The sequence below is a fragment of the Chaetodon auriga genome, chromosome 17 (genome assembly GCF_051107435.1).
Source record: "Chaetodon auriga isolate fChaAug3 chromosome 17, fChaAug3.hap1, whole genome shotgun sequence".
NCBI classification, from domain to species: domain Eukaryota; kingdom Metazoa; phylum Chordata; class Actinopteri; order Chaetodontiformes; family Chaetodontidae; genus Chaetodon; species Chaetodon auriga.
In genome coordinates this window covers 9,941,141-9,955,675 of record NC_135090.1, presented here as the reverse complement: position 1 = coordinate 9,955,675, position 14,535 = coordinate 9,941,141, and the positions used below count along the sequence as shown (strand labels likewise).

Sequence of the window (14,535 nt, the reverse complement as noted above, 5' to 3'; positions counted from 1 at the left end):
GCCACAGAGCATTTTTGCTTTATTTTTCAATTTTTTTTTTCAGTCATTTCCTGTTTACATTGAAGCAGCTTCTCTTTTATATAGAAAGACAGTTTGACATCATTTACAAGTTACTCTGCTCAGAACCTGTTGTCCCCCCATACAAAAAGGAAACATCGGTCTCCACGTTACATACGAAAATATAATTTAAAAGCACTTGACAAACAGACACACATTACAATACATTCACTGTACACGGTATACTGAAACCCCTCCCTCATCTCCTCCTCCTGCACACAGCCTCCGCTCCTCCTCTCCCATATGTCTAATACTGCAATTGGCCCAGGTGTTAAGCTGAAACTATTGCCATGGTGTCCATGAAGTGGGGATGGTTTTACGAGTGTTTGACAGCGCTCCTAACGGGAGACTCTCAGTCTCCGTCTGCCTTCGGGTCTGCTCTGATCCCAGCCTTGAAGCTTTTCTATCACACACACCATTATCTCAGGGTTGCTTTCAGGGTAGTAAGTCCAAAGATGTTGAAACTGATATCAGGATTTAAGAGATCTTGGCCCACTTCTTGGTGCCTCGACATAGACACGGATGTCTTTCCGGCCACATTTGTGCTTATTTGTCAGGTAGCACACTACTTAAAGGCATTGTGATTACAGTAAAGGCGCATGGTAATTTGTAAAATAAGAACAGGAAATTAAGAAATTCAGGGGTTTAAAAAACATGTTCATTTAACCTAAATAAAGGGGTTAAAAAAGGAAATACCAGAGAACAAAATCTGGTACCTGCCTTGCAAAGACTGTGGAAAATGAAGCATTATCACAAAAAAAAGGTATCTTTGCCACGCTAGCCCAGTGGTTTCCATGGCAACAGCAGCTCGTAGGACAGGAGGGTGTGTGCATGTCAGAGGTCGCTGTACCCATCACATGAACAAAACAGAAACAGCCCATGCTTCGAGCCTTCCACAGAATAAAAAAAAAAAAACATCGTGCACAATGAGAGAAATGATGTCACAAATCTGTGTGTCTTGGCTCGCGGCGCTGCACCGCACCGCTCTTGTTTTTCTTGAGGCAATGAATGATGAAATCCCAGTCAGTGGGACAAGCTGGCCGCCGCTACACTACATGACGCAACGCTGCCAGCCGGCCGGCCAGCCATCCTGCTCCGCAGGAGTCAAACCGGCGGCCTGGCGCAGAAAACACGACAGACCCGAGCACTGAAACACAGAACACAGTAACACTCTACAGGCTGATGACACTGCTGAAAAACACACACTCACTCACTCACACACACACACACACACACACACACACACACACACACACACACACACACATACATACATACATACATACATACATACATACAGTGACCTGGAATGCTCTTGTCTACAACACACACGCACAAATGACAGGTTGTAGATGCTAATCTCTTTCAAATACAAATCCACCGGCTCCTTTCACACGTTGTTTCTCCTGTTACGACACAGAAAGCATGCACGAAAACATTCCGTCGATGTACATCCACTCATCCGCACGTTTAGGAGGCGCAATGAAGAAGAACATCACTGCCACGCGTTTGGCGACCTCCAGGGTGAAACCATTACAACTCCCTACCACCCACCCACCCCACCCCCCCAACCCCTCCCCCATCAGGCACATGGTATGGTCAATGTTTGGCAGTGGAGAGCTGTTGGCAACAATCATGGAAAAACAAAACAACTAAGATCTTGGCAACTGGAATACAGTATGATGCTTAACCTGCTTTCACGGCTAAGTCTCTGGAGCACAGCTCTGGCACTCGGAATGAGGAAACACTGGAGATATGAAAGACATGGATGGCTTTCTGCGGGGATGACAACTTTAAGGTATGGATTACTGGCCTGGGCCGTGTCCTAATACGTTCAGCGCTGAGCGTCCCTTCCTGATGGACAGTGAAACATCGCGCGAGATTCAGAGAAGCGTCGAACTGAAAGGCGCGTCGGCTCCTGACCTCGAGGATGCGGCGAGAGACGACCTGACTCTCCGAACCGAAAGTCAGCCAGCTGTTTGACTTCGACCTCTGAGGTGACAGAACTAGCCATCTCAGCAAATAAGGAATAAAAGGAACACTTACTGATTCAAAGAAAAGAACACTATCTAAAACACTGACAGAAATATATAAAATAAAGCTTGAAAATAAAGTGTAACTATTTATGTATATGCTCATGAATACTTTTATATATTTTTATGTACACATACATATCTATTGTTTATATATCAATATATCTATTTAAAGTATAACTTAACTCTCGCGCCTAAACCCCCAGAAGTTGCTGCGAAGGCACAGATCGAAGCTCAGCGGGAGTGTCAGGGTGTGTAACGAGCGCTGAGCTCAGATCAGCGCACGGGTCAACTTCATTCCGCTCAGAGGCGAGCAGGAGAAGGGGCAGGGCTCGTCTGCACTTCCTGTTTCACATCTTTTACGTTTCCCCTCTCTTCTTTCACGCCGTTTGTTTTTTTGTCTTTTCTTTCTGTTGTTTTTTACAGTTAGCACCTTATGTAAGTCAAACAATAGAAAAAAGTAACGTGATAGCATATACGAATGTGCAAATGTACAACATTAAAAATACTACAAAGATACTTTTTTTTTTTCCAAAAATACAAGTGATATAACATGGATATAAAAAATATAACACGAACAAAAAGATGAAAAAAAAAAAAAGTAAATGAGAACAACTTAAAGCATGCACTTCCTTTAGTGTGTGGGGTGTGTATAAAAGGGTCGGGTAAGGAGCGTCACGATAGGGCTATGTTTGGGGTAGTTCGCTGGTGAGACAGCGGGCTCTAGCCTTGAATCTTGCGCAGGATCTCAGTGGAGACGGGCGGGTGGAAGTTGATGGTGTGGTGCCTCAGGCCCTGCGAGGTCTTGTAGCTCTTGCCGCAGCGACACTTGAAGGGTTTCCTCACACGGATCTGCGTGCGGTGGCCATTCTTGGCGTGGTATTTGATACCATTCACGTTCTGAAGAGACGGGAAGGAGGAGTTGCGTCATGGAAGGGGACAATGGTTGCAAGCACACTTTTTACACAGGAGTATCACGTTTGACCGGCGTTCATACCAGACTGCAGCCTGCAGACTTACTGACTCAGGTCTGCAACTGTGCCAAACCACTCTCATCTAAGGTGGTTAGCTTAGCTTAGCATAAAGACTGGAAACAGGGGGAAACAGTTAGCCTGGCTCTGTCCAAAGACAAACAAATCCACCTTCCAGCACCTTTTACAAGTCGTACACTTTATATCTTTCTTATGTCAGAGCAAGACTCCAGGAAACCAGCCAACCAGTGGAGACTGCAGGAAGTCACTGCAGCTGGTCATGGAACGGTTCAGCGCGTCATTTTTTCCTCTGTGGTTTTTGTGCACATTAAAAAAACGAGATAGAACATGTTACTAAGTGAACTTCAGAGGTGGTGTGCGGCAGATTTTGTTATCTTTGGACTCGCCTAGCATAGCATTTGATTACTGATACTACTAACTACTACATAGTCATCCTACAGAAACTTTTAAAGTGAAGTTATCACAGAAATCCCTCTTTACAGTTTTACATCATAGCTGGTCAGAACTCCATCAAACCCTGTCAGACAGCAGGTGGAGAAGTCAGGTTGAATAACACATGTGAACAGACCAACAATCAATGCGGCTTTATCCCATATCACTGTTTTGCTCTAAAAAGGGTAGAAGAGAGAAATGTTCCCACAGTGTCATTTAGTCAAAGAGCAGGGTCTAAAAGCTGAATGAGGGTTTTGTCACAAGCTGTAATAAACTAGAACCAAAGCAAATATACTATGATATATTTATCACTGCTTCCAATCGAGACATTCTGGATTTATAATGTGCTTTTCAAATACTATGTCAGGCATGTGATTCTCAGACAAAAGCTCCAGTGTGGAAAGCTTGTGTGCAAAGGCTGAGCGCTTGGGACCGACTCTGGTGCAGCCTCACCTTGTATCTCTTCTTACAGCCGGGGACAGGGCAGGCGAATGGCTTCTCCTCTCCCCCGTTCATGCACATGGAGCTGAGGATGGACTCAGAGCTGATGGCGCTTTCTGTGGTCCACGACTCATCGCTGTCCGACTCCTCGTAGTCTACCTCCTCCTCATCATACTCACTGCCTGGAGGCACAATGGAGACACACAGAACAAAAAAGCTGTGAGTCATCCCCGATGAAAAATGAATGGGAGCATAGCCAAAAGCGCATCATGACTTGGGAATTTAATAAACAGAGATAATATGTGACTTTTTCTTTTAAATATTTCCATAACACAATCGATCTTATCATTTGAAGACATGGACAGCATTTTACACGCTGTCATCTCTTCTCACCTCAACTGCTGCAACAGCCTCTGTCGTAATCAGCTCCCGTTTGTACAGAGAGCCACCTTCAGCCTGCTTTAGCCTCCTCGCACTGGCTCCCAGCATGTTTTACAATTGATTTCAGGATCTTTCTGCAGCCTTTCAAAGCTCTGCCCCTCTCCACGCTATACATCTTTTCCTGATTCTACTCCTTTTTTATTGACTGGTTTTATTTGTGTGATTGGTTTCATCTGTTTATTACTCCACCAACAGTGTTCTGATGATCAGCTTGTTAACGTGGGTTTAGGAAGGTGCTCCATAAATACAGATTACTATTGTTAGTATTGATTATTATTAACAACAGTTTTCTCTATATTCTGTTCTTAATGTATTCTTTAACAGCCCACATGTCACTGAAATCACTGCACACACAAAGCAGCAGTGGTGTGCATGTGTGTTTACATGTGCGCCTGTGAGTCAAAACGCAGGGGTTGGCACTGAGAAAGAGATCATTAAGTGGGAGTGATCCCCATCGCTCAGCCTGGAAAAAGTGCTTTGCTAAGTGCAGAACATTTTCCACTCACATGCATGCACACACACAGACATCCACATACCACATTATTGAAATGTTCAGGCGCATGTGCACGCACACACACACACACACACACACACACACACACACACACACACACACACACACATACATAAAGGCCCACTGACCCCCCACCATCTCACAGGAAATGCTGCACCTCAGCATGAGGAAATGGATGGCACCCTGGCACATGTCGAAAGAGGGCGTGTGCATGTGAGTGTGAGAGAGAGTGTGTGTGTGTGTGTGTGTGTGTGTGTGTGTGTGTGTGCGTGTGTGTGTGTGTGTGAAGCCACGCTGGTGTATAAGCCCAGACCTAACACTACGTTTGGAACCATTTGGGCTGGAATTGGACATCTGCTTCTGGGCTGTGCAACACACGGCCCCATGCAGACACACAGCGTGACAGCTGCTATGTAATTAGCAGAGTGTTGACTGGTCTGCTCACTACAGGGGCCACCAAATCCAACTCACAAACAGCAGACGCAGACACACACAGGTACGTACACACACACACACACACACACACACACACACACACACACACACACACACACACACACACACAAGCAGCAGCAGACAGTGACTGGGGTTTGAGCCTCTTCCACGTTTCACTCTGGAAGTCAGTTTTCTTTGTGATACAAAAAATCTGAAGAAATATTAACATCCAAAAATCCTCCTACAATCCTACAAAATAACTTTTATGGTTGAAAGTGAATGATGTGCAGTTTTACTGAATAAAAGGTGAGCTGGCCTGTGCTCTTTGGCAGATATTGTAGTAATATTTGGATTTTTGCGATGAAATGAGCTGCATTCCTTTCACGCTGCAAATATCTTCATTTGCTCCTCAGTACGCTGTCTGAATTTGACGAATGGGCTCCTGATGGTGCAACCCTAATTGCAAGCGTTTTTTTGTTACCACCACCGGGGTTAATTTGCATTAGCCCGTTTCAACACCTCCATTCACTCGACAAGTGTAAGCAATCTGCCTTTCCTCGCCCTCAAACACACATTTCAACACACACACCTGTCGTACCTGTAGGCGTGCTGCTGCGGAAGGAGGAGGAGGGGGTGATTGGGGGCGTGACGGGAGGCGTCAGGTTACCGCTGGTGTGGCGAGGAGGCGTGGCCGTGCTGTTCCTGGACACTCCGCCGGTGATGGACAGGGACAGTTTGGGAGTGGCCTTCTTCTTCATGGTCTCCTGCTCCCGGCGGGCCGCATCCGTCATGAACCTGATGGAACAGGCGATCTAATATAATCTACCAGCAAACCTCCCACCAGGCAACCATGGCGAACCTACTGAAATACCAAACTTCATCACTTAACCGATAATTATTGGGTGTTAATTTCATTGGCCATTGCTGTTATTTAGAAGTAAAGCTAAAAACGATGTCAGAAACAATCCCTTACTGAACAGGAAAACTGTGCACATACAACTACAGCAAGTGTGATAAGACAAAACTGAACCAGGAAGTCAGTCTTTAGGCTGTGATGGATGTTCACAACAGACCGTTTGGAAACTAATGTTACAAATCGCCTTTGTCTTCCCTCCCAAATGAGTTCTGGTTTGTTTAAAAACCTGTCTGATGGTCTGACTGCGGATGTTTTCTGCTCCAACTTATTTTAACAGATGTTGCTGAGTCCCCAGATCCTCTGTGACTACAATTCTGACGGGAATGATGGTCAAAACCACAAAATGAGGCCCCAGTCCAGCTGTGATTAACTGGAAATCCACTTTAATAAAGCCTATCTGCTGTTATGTTCTTTAAACTCTGCTTCTATTCATGTTTTCTCTCTGTCTCGTGTTATTTGTGACCAGCACGGGAGCATTTAAGGTTTCATCCCGTCTAATTATAGCTTCTCTGTACACTATGAGAGGGAAGTCTGAGGTTTGACAAGACATAACTGAGCTGAATGAACTGCCCCTTTAAATATACAGTCATCACAACATTGTACAGTGAATACGGATGACATTTACAACCTCGCCACTTGAGCAGTTACCACAGAAAACAAACCTCATCCTCTCTTGCCCTCTATGTTTCACCGTTATCGTTCTCAACGTTGGGTCTTGGTGTGATTTAATGGAGCATTAAGTGGGACGTGACACATCGGTTCACCGCACAAAAACACACACATGCCATAATCCTGAAACGGCGCCTTTGGCTGTGCCGTTCGCAGCGCGTGGAGTCAGGAGTGATTGTCTTGTGTGGTTTTCTGCACTGGTCTGCGGATGAGTCACTGCTGTGTCTATGGGAAGGCATCAGTCATTGGAGCTGCCCTCTGCAAGCCACATGTGCACGCTCACACACACACACACAAACCATGGACTTTCACCGGTGGAGCAATGCTGCCCCCTATTGGATGGACACCTTTGGTTTTGTGTGTGTGTGTGTGCGTGTGTGCGTGCGTGCGCGCGTGTGTACCTGTTGATGTAACTTAGGGCCAGATAAGTGGGCTGCTGTTGTTCCTGCTTCTCCAGGACCCGTGGATCTGTGTCTGAGAGAGAGAGGGAGGGAGGGAGAGAGAGAGAGAGAGAGAGAGAGAGAGAGAGAGAGAGAGAAAGAGAGAAAGAGAGAGAGAGAGAGAGAGAGAGAGGGAGAGAGAGAGAGAGAGAGAGAGACATGTAGATTAATCACAGCTCTCTGTGGAGGGAAAATGTTGTGGGAATATTCGTAGCAAGCAGCTGACTCATACATCTATTCTTCCTGCCAGACTAGCTGATAGATTACTGGATGTTTCTCACACTGCGTTCTCTGTATTACTCCATAATATGTGAGAGCCTGCAGATACATTTCGGATACTTTCATAAGTGGCGCATTATTACACCAGCGCCAAGCCCTCAGTAATTTACTACCAATGCCTTTCCCAAAGTGACCCAAGGCTGCTTAATTATCGCCGGAGGCTGAATGTGGTAAACACGAAATTTGTCCGTGAGTGAAAGAGCGACTTGGAGGCGTGATGAATGTACACAGTGTATTACACCAAAGACACACAAATGCACAGACGCACACACAGACACATGCTTTTTCCAGTTGACTTGCTAAGTCAGTCACACTACAGTAGGCAACTTCCACTGCCTGAGGGAAGCAGTGTTAACTTCAAAGCCCCACCTCCCACCCCCCTGGAAAACAGGGGCAAGTGTGCATGAAAACGCTGTGGGTGGGTGCATCTGTGCAGTAGCAGTGCCATCAAGTGTTCAACAGGGGAACATCCAGAGGGAGCCACACTCAAAAAAAAACTAGGCCCAGGCCATGGCGTGCATGGCTATGTCTGTGTGTGTATGTGGGCATAATTGCAGCTTTATATGTAATGGCTAGCAGATGTATTGCGATTCAGATCCAAGAACTGGATCATCTCTGTGCAACGATTAACAACACACTCCTGGACGTTCCCTTCCAACAAATCCCAAGTGTGTGTGTGTGTGTGTGTTTGTGTGTTGGCCTTCTTAGCCCTTTGGTTTTTTAGGCTTTCACACCTCATAATTAAAAAAGAATGCAGACTTCCCACCGCGCAGGAGAACACCGAGGAGCCCAGCAAACACGAAAACAACCTCGAAAAAATGCGCACTGCTGCCGCTGCTGCTGTGTGGACCGCAGTCCTCCTTTACATGTGATTATATGTGAAAACACTGAAAAGGCTAGCCGAGAAAAAAAGATAGCAGGGGCGTGCATCCATGAACACACACAGACACAAACAGGCGTCTGAGGTGGTCCACAGTGGAGGTCTTTGACAGTCGTTTATAGCTGAGCCTTAATAATCCTACCTGCTGCTCAGATGTAGAGGCCAGAGGTCTCTGCACGTGTGCGCACACACAAACACACACACACACACACACACACACGCATGCACATACACTCATGGACCTACATCACTGACAAGGCTGCGTCACAACACATGACAATGAAGTCTGGCCTCTTTTAACCCGCTGAGCCTGAATCTTTGTGTGACTTTATATGTTGATATAATGTGGTGACACTATAGGAATGACCACTGAGGTGCTCTGAGGATTTTAAAAGACAAGAAAAATAGTAAATGTGAGTGTGTGTAAGGGCATTCATTGCTCCTTGAACTCAACTGAAGCAGTGTATCATCTGACTGTAATGTAGCCCTCAGGAACAGAAAAACAACATATATCATGGCAAAATCACAACAAACCAACACCTTCAGACAACATCTGTCAGATATCAAACACTACTGAAGCTGGAACCAACGAGTTTTTGGCTTGTTTGTTTGGAACATTGACCAAAACGATGAATCAATGATCAGAACAGCTGCAGATTAACTTTGCTGATCAACTAATCGACGTGTTGTTCCAGCTTCGTGCCGCATCTATGAAAGGTCAGCAAAGAGCAAAAACTGGATGCTACAGTCTCCCAAAGTGGCAAACTGTATATGGAACACAGAAGTTCTGTCAGCTGAAGTCAGCTAAATGCCATTTCGGCAAATGTCTCACAGCCAGGTATTAAAGAACAAGTTCCAGGAGAAAAAATGCCAGAGTTAATAACCTGGGATGTACAAGCAGCTCAGATATGAGGTAAGTGTGTGCATGTGTGTGTAGAGACGGGGGGGGGGGGGGGGGGAGAGGGGTGTTGGTGGCAATGGAGCAAGCCAGGTGCAGAGAGAGAGAGAGAGAGACAGAGAGAGAGAGAGAGAGAGAGAGACAGAGAGAGAGAGAGAGAGAGACAGAGAGAGAGAGAGACAGAGAGACAGAGAGAGAGAGAGAGAGAGAGAGAGAGAGAGAGAGAGAGAGAGAGAGAGAGAGAGAGAGAGCTGCAGTAAACGTTCACCGGCTTTACGACTTCCGCTCACCTAGCAGGACAGGAAGCTAACACGCTGCTGATCCTCCACACACACACACACACACACACACACACACACACACACACACACACACACAGTAAGCTACATGAACATCAATTTTCACTGATTCAATAAACCAGTTTCACATTTAACCTACACAGTGCATTAACGGCAGCCTACTCCGTGTGTGTGCTCCGTCCACATTTCTGTGCATGTGTGCTGCATGTCTGAGACGTTTCAGGGTCTCTGGGGTCTATAAATATCTCCCTGATTAGCACTGCTGTCATTAAAAGCAGAAACCAATCAACAGCCTCCACTCACTTCAACGCAGACATCCATCTCTGGCAGGCGGTGCACTGCTGCCCCCTGCTGAACGCACACTGAGTGAGTCCACATGTATGTGCACATGTGTAAAGGTCTGTGCCTTATGTGTTGAAACCAGGCCAAGAATGCATGGCTTGTGTTGCAGACTGCTAATTAAGCCACAGAGAGCATTTTAACGTGTTTCTAGAGCAGCAGGCAACCGGATGGAGGGAGAGGAGAGGAGGAGGAGGAGGAGGAGAAGGAGCAGGGGGGATATGGGTGAGGGGGGGGGGGGCAAACTTCTCTGTAATTACACTTCCCAGTGCTTGGTGGGGCACTCGGGCCCTGCGACTTCCGAAAGGCAAACTGTGTGACTGTGTGTGCAGCGTGAAAAGAGAGGGTTTGCAGTTTCCAGTTCGGGATGCCAGTCCACTAATTGCTCCGCTACACCCTGACAGGTCATTTGGGAAGTATGGTGAACGCACTCTCTCACACGCACAAACACACGCCCCTTCCCGTGTCACACCTCTCAAAGTAGGATGGGAAGCGATCGGACTATATGGTTTAAATCACCCTCACGGTCTTAACAAGGGGCTTTTCTGATACTGATTTACATGACGTGGCAATTGCTTGAAAAATCACATCTGAAGTAGATTTGTTGCTTCTCTCGGTCTAAAATCACAGATTTGACTTAATATGTCTATGAAATGTCTGAAAACAGTGAAAACAGTTCGCCTGAGTTAAAGAGGTCAACTTTGAGCGGCTTGTTTTCTCTGACCAGCCACCCAGAACTCAAAGATACTCATTTTACTACAATGTAAGATGAAGAAAAGCAGCAAATCTATCAAAGCACTTACTAATTCAATGTGTGCCTGTGAAACTCTTCCATCAATTGACTAATCATCTCAGCTTTGACAATCACTGTCAGCACGACTGCACCTGGAAGTCATTAAAGAATCACATCCAGTAGCTGCTCAGTCCCACAGGCTCCATATAAAAAAACAAATGCAAAAATGAGTGCAAATCCTGGCAATACCTCCAAAGCTATGCAATTAAATCTTTATTCAAAAAAAAAAAAAAAACTACCAACAGCAGGGACGGGGTTTTCCTTCCTGTTAATGACAGACAGGTCAAAACTTCTTCACCGTATTGTGTTTGCATTCGCCTTTTGTTTGAGCCAGAGCAGATAACGGAGTCAAACTTGGCCTGTGGGCTGAATGATTTACATCTTTAAAAGTTACTATCGGTTAATTATCAGCATGCTTCAGCAGAGCCCACATCATTACCACACAGGTCAACCCAAGTATTACATATTATACACAATTCTGTCCAAACAAAGCTGAGATGTTTGGGATTCCCCTGTGCTCACACCCATATTTTGCCTTCCTTAACCTTTTCGTTCAAAGCTCTTCCTTAGTTTTAATCTCTATCGGACCCCCCCCCCCGGCTCCCAGCTCCTCTGTGGTGAGGTAAGAGGCAAGTGTGTGCTTGTGCAGGTGAGAACACAGTGCACTGCGCTGCTGTGCTCGCAGGCAGACAAGCCTGACATCATTACATTCCTCAGACCTTACCTAGAGTCACCGCACAAAGCCTTCGTCAACAACCAAACATCACACTAAACACAGTTCACCGGACACATTCTTCCTGCATTCAGCTGTAATCTAAACAGTACGGGCATGTTAGAGGAAGGCTGCTGTCCTTTCTTCTACGATGAGGTCAGCACTGAACACCCACATATTATCTGATTTTCTCACGGAAAAGATCCCAACAGGCTCATCTGGTCTGTTTGCTGCCGGCTACTGTGTGCTTCAAATTAGGTGCACAGGGGACCAAACCAGAGGCAGAACAAGAAATACACATTTTTTGGGGGGGAGAGTGATGCAGCACATAGGATGTCCTACCACAAGAGGGCAGCACAGTCTACAGTAATGACCACATGTCTGAGCACAGGCCTGCACTGATTTCTGCACCCTGACCTGAGACCCACTGACTCAGTTCTCACCGCTATTTATGTCTGACAGCACAGGCCTGTTGTCACCTCTGCATTATCTGATTTATTGCGAGTGCTTGCTTTTTCAGAATCTGTTTGCACCATCACGACGATCTGTTATCTGCAGAGCCTCAAACAGCTTATCTGACGTCTCGTGTGAAGGAGCTCTGAGGATCAAGGAGGAGGTTCTCTTATCTCTCCATTGATTGTTGATCCCACACTCCAGCTCTATTTCAAAACTCCAAGGGGGGAGTCGAAGCTGAGCGCCAGTACCCGTCCTCCTCCCTCCTCTTCTCCCACACTCTCACCTCAGTTCCCTCCATCTGTCACACTTATCCCCGTGGTAACTGATCTGAGAGCAGTATTGATTAGGCTATGTGTGATCTTGAAGCTTCAGATGACCAGCAGAAGCGAGCAGAGGGGCAGCTCATTAATCCAAGTGATCTGGCTGGTAAAGCGCCATTCTGCTCAGCTGACGGTTGAGGTCAAAGGTCAAAGAGCCAGATGGGGCATAGATCAGTGTCTGAGGGGTTTGGGCTGTGCAGCTGAAACAGACTAAATCTATTCAAGCATTCATGTTAGTCTGTATCCTTTAATTTGCTCACATGGTTTTGGGGAGACATGGCGGTCGGCAGGTAACAATAAAATGGCAACTGATGATTCCCCCTCCCCTTTTGGTTAATCTTCAAATGGGGCATATGGCAGGGCGAAGAGCGGTCCACAACACCACCACCCACACCGCTCCACTTTCCTCCTCACCCACAAACACCCTCGCACGAAGACTTCACCCCCGTTGTGAAACCTCAGCGCATCAGTCCCGCTCCACGTGTGACCTGACGTCACGCACGGGTCGTCCTCACCACAGCTGGCTGCTCGGCAGCGCTCTTTGTTTTTGAGACAGCAGGTGTGCAATAACTCAGCCAATATACAGCCCCCAACCCCTTTAGAGACAGCCGGTTGCCATGGAGACTGGCTCAATGAAGCATCCATTCTACCCCCTCACCCCACTGCCTCACCCACTACAAACAGCCTCCCGAGGACGGATGCATGCCACAAATAACGATCAGTCCACATCAACTTTGTCACAGATTACTGAGTGTTTGGGGATTGAGACTTTACTTTGCTGTGGTGGATCACAGGTGTACTATTTAGTGTTTAAGCAGATGCGATGGGCTGTGCATCAAAAAGTGTTCAATATTTAACAAGGATTACATTGCAGGGTACTAATTAGAGTACATGTCAATGTTTTTTCACCCTCTTATATCATCAAAAACCAGACTTTTCCAAAGATTTAATTAACTGTGCTGGCCTGCATGCATGGCGGGCATTTCTGCAGGCAGTCATTAGTTAGCGCAATTAAAACATAATGTCTATCCAGTTACTCTTGAGAGGCTATTTTTGTTATCTGCATTGACAGGTAAGTTGATAAATGTATGAATTACCACAGGTAGCATATTTTTAGTAAAGCACTCTTTATTGGTTATCAATAAATTAAAGAACTTCACTCCCTATGGCATTTGACTGTCTGATGTTAATGGTGGGTGAGGTGATGGTGAGTCTCAATATGCCAGCTGACAGTTATCGAAGGGTTTACTGTCCGATGAAAACCTAATAAGCGGTGCAACAAGTTGTAACTTGTGCATGTGGAAGAAAATAAATCATCTCACTGAACGTCTGCCCCCACTCGATTCAACTGATAAGGCGTCAAACGCTAATGAAGTGACGCCGACATAATCTGAAAGTGTTACAAAAGGTGATGTCTGGGTGCGCTGAGGTGACAAACGCGACACGGCAGATCAGGACACAGACGGTGTGAGAGGAGCCCCGTCTGCTCTGCATCAGGCCCGGAGACGTAAACACGGGCTCCTCTGCGATGTTAGCTGTGACACCGCTGCCTGGTCGGAATGCTAGTTACACCTATGAGACCTACGCGGCCCTCTCAGCCGAGTTACCGCTGCAAAAGGTGACTATCACGGCAAATGCAAGACAAAACAAGCCGGCCACTTATTTCACAGAGAAGCGGCGTTAATTTTTAAAGAATTAAAGTCGTGTTGCCGAATAAGTCGCACTCCGACGAGCCTCGACGGAGAGCGAGCAGCAGGAATAGCGGAATGCAAAGCCGAGCCTACGTGCGTTCGGCTAACTAGCTAGGAGGCTAGCTAATACCAGCTAGCTGCCTAGCTCCGTCTCCCCCTCTGGCTCGACTCACCGATGTGATTGTCCTCGATGTGGACGATGAGCTCGGCGAGAGACTCGAACTGGAGACCGCAGCCCCCGAACCTGCAGGAATTAGAGAAGAAAGAAGCGGCGGCGATGCCCGTCATGTTTTCGGCGCTGGTGCATTCACCGGGTGGAGAGGGGGGTCCGGGAGCCGGGGTGGTGCGCGAGGAGAGTCTTCGGGGTCGGGGTGGGAGCGCCGCAGAGCGCGGAGCGGCGGAGCAGACACCGGGCGGCCAGACAGGACAGCGGCGGACGCAGCTGGGAGGCAGGCGGGACGGTGGGGGTGGGGAAGGGGGTAGGGCTGGCTGGTGGCA

The 14,535-nt window shown here is 46.9% G+C and overlaps 1 protein-coding gene across 1 annotated transcript; it reads right to left on the bottom strand.

Annotated features, from left to right (window-relative positions):
- Positions 1–2: 2 nt before the first annotated feature.
- Positions 3–14,497, bottom strand: LOC143335647 (juxtaposed with another zinc finger protein 1-like). Its single transcript, XM_076755213.1, has 5 exons — positions 14,211–14,497; positions 7,332–7,404; positions 5,944–6,140; positions 3,968–4,137; positions 3–2,990 (listed from the first exon to the last, which is right to left on the bottom strand). Exons 1-5 carry the CDS (start codon positions 14,323–14,325, stop codon positions 2,814–2,816), a joined length of 732 nt encoding a protein of 243 aa, XP_076611328.1. The 5' UTR covers positions 14,326–14,497; the 3' UTR covers positions 3–2,813.
- Between the last annotated feature and the right edge of the window lie 38 nt (positions 14,498–14,535).